At 39.8% G+C, this 2,571-nt stretch overlaps 1 protein-coding gene across 1 annotated transcript; it reads left to right on the forward strand.

The window, feature by feature from the left end:
• Positions 1 to 540: 540 nt before the first annotated feature.
• Positions 541 to 1,553, forward strand: LOC150035634 (uncharacterized). The gene is made up of 3 exons (XM_090314378.1): positions 541 to 778; positions 1,012 to 1,129; positions 1,355 to 1,553. Exons 1-3 carry the CDS (start codon positions 541 to 543, stop codon positions 1,551 to 1,553), a joined length of 555 nt encoding a protein of 184 aa, XP_090170504.1.
• The last annotated feature ends 1,018 nt before the right edge of the window (positions 1,554 to 2,571 follow it).

A 2,571-nucleotide genomic window follows, 5' to 3' on the forward strand; every position in this document is an offset into this window, starting at 1 on the left:
TGAATGGTCGTTGGAGTGTGAACATAGTTTCCAGGAGCTGAAATGGAGACTAGTATCAGCCCAGTGCTTACCTTGCCTATTCCAGGTAAGGAATTTGAGATTTATTGTGACGCATCCCGACAAGGATTGGGATGTGTGTTGATGCAGGATGGGAAGGTGATTGCATATGCCTCTTGTTAACTTAAGAAACACGAGGGCATTTATCCCACGCATGATCTGGAGTTGGCAGCAGTTGTTTTGGCTCTGAAGTTGCGGAGACATTACTTATTTGGAGAGCGCTGCACGATATTTATAGATCACAAAAGCTTAAAATATATCTTTGATAAAAAAAAGTTGAATTTAAGACAACAAAGATGGATTGAATTGATTAAAGATTACGATTGTTCCATCGAGTACCACCCTGGTAAGGCTAATGTTGTGGCAGATGCACTAAGTAGGAAATCCACGGGACCGAAGGCCATTATTGGTTCAATAAGAGAAATGCTATTGTAGGAGTTCAGGAATTCCAGAACCACCTTATCAGTGGAACCGTCAGAAGGAATGATAGTTATTTTTCAGATAAGGCCGACCTTAGTTGAAAACCTTAAGCGGGATCAGTTGGAAGACCCTGATTTTCAGAAGATTGCTGATGATGTAAGTAAGGGCATCACGGTTGACTTTCAACTGGGAACAGATAGTGTACTGGAAAAGGAGGGGAGAATGTGTGTGCCTAACAAGCTACAGCTTAAACAAGTCATTCTAGAGGAAGCACATAGTTCCGTTTATGCCATGCATCCAGGTAGCATCAAGATGTATAAAACTTTGAAGAAATCTTATTAGTGGCCTGGGATGAAGAGAGACACAACAGAATATATGGACCGATGTATAGTCTGTCAACAAGTAAAACCTGAGAGACAAAGACTAGCAGGATTACTCAATCCACTTCTAGTGCCTGAGTAGAAATGGGAACATGTGACAATGGACTTTCTATTTGGATTACCTAAGACACTCTCAGGATTTTATGGCATTTAGGTAATAGTCGACTAATCAAGACGGCCAAGTTTATACCAGTAAAAGTTACTTTTACACTGGACTATCTAGCTAAGATTTATGTGGATAAGACAATCAGTCAATACGGAGCTCTAGTGTCGTTAGTGTCAGACCGAGACTCGAGGTTTACTTCAAAATTTGGGCCTAGTTTACAAAAGGCTATGGGCACTAAATTGCATTTCAGTACGACTTTTCATCCGCAAACAGATGAACAGCCGAAAAGAACTATACAGACACTGGAAGATATGTTAAGAGCTTTTGTATTACAATTCAAAGGAAGTTAGGATATGCACCTACCGTTGATTGAATTTTCTTACAACAATAGCTACCATTCTAGTATTGAAATGGCTCCCTATGAAGCATTGTACGGCCGACCTTACAGGACCCCAGTATTCTGGAATGAAGTTGGAGAACGACAATTATTGGGTCCAGAATTAGTTCAACAAACAACAGAGAATGTGAAACTTATCAGGGATAATCTTAAGGCGGCTCGCGATAGACAGAAGAGCTACGCCGATAATTGAAGAAGAGACCTAGAATTTGAAGTCAGAGAACGGGTATTTCTCCTACTATCCTCATGGAAAGAAATTCTCCGGTTCGGGAGAAAAGGGAAGTTAAGTCCACGATACATTGGACCATATGAAATTGTGGAACGGGTTGGTCCAGTAGCTTATAGGCTGCAGTTGTCGATAGAGCTAGCTCATATTCACGACGTATTTCATGTGTCAATGCTAAGGAAATACGTGCCTGATCCCATGGACATACTAATAACACAACCAGTACAACTCTAAGAAGATTTATCTTACGAGAAGGAGGCCCTTGAGATCTTGGACAGGAAAGATCAGATACTCAGAAATAAGACGATTCCTTTGGTGAAGGTGCTATGGCGTAATCATGGAGTCGAGGAAGCTACCTAGGAACCTGAAGAGCAAATGAGGAAGAGATATCCTTAACTTTTTTAATGACATATCAGGTAAATTTCGAGGACGAAATTTCTTTTAAGGAGGGGATGATTGTAAACCCTAAACTCTAGATTCCTAGATAAGCATGTTTAGCCAAAGGAATGTTATATTATATATTTTTTTTCTTATTTTTATTAAAGTAGTAATTCATGGTTATTCATAGGAATTATGATGGAAGGGAAGGAAAAACATATTATGTGAGGGTGACGTGGCAATTAATCCTTGAACTTGGGGGGCGATGGGAGGTGTTTTTGGAAGAAGAACGTCAAAATCTTGGTTTTGGCAGTTGACATGAAAATTCTAGTGAATTCGGTACCATTTGAAAGTTGAGAGAATTTAGGTTGTGAAATTGGCTTGCCGAAGGAAGATTTCAGGAGGAGAAGAACAAGGAGTGAAGAAAACCAAGAGAAGGCAGAATCTCGGGTTTAAGCAGGGCCGAGGTGAAGTTTGGAAGTTCCAAGCCAAACTATAAGGAATTCTGGGCTGAAATTTTAAGGTGAGGAATGAACTCAAATCTAAACAATTTTGTAGAAGGAAGTTTCTTGAAAAGAGCTTTGGATTTTGAGTTATGAATTTTTGA

This window comes from Benincasa hispida, chromosome 6, assembly GCF_027475165.1.
Source record: "Benincasa hispida cultivar pf3 chromosome 6, pf3_genome.v1.1, whole genome shotgun sequence".
NCBI lineage: Eukaryota > Viridiplantae > Streptophyta > Magnoliopsida > Cucurbitales > Cucurbitaceae > Benincasa > Benincasa hispida.

Excerpts from the sequence above, each read along its gene's own strand:
- LOC150035634 (XM_090314378.1), top strand. The coding sequence starts at position 541 with ATGATAGTTATTTTTCAGATAAGGCCGACCTTAGTTGAAAACCTTAAG. Across the intron at positions 779-1,011 it reads CGTTTATGCCATGCATCCAG|GTAATAGTCGACTAATCAAG; the intron begins GTAGCATCAAGA and ends TATGGCATTTAG. Across the intron at positions 1,130-1,354 it reads CAATACGGAGCTCTAGTGTC|CTACCATTCTAGTATTGAAA; the intron begins GTTAGTGTCAGA and ends TTACAACAATAG.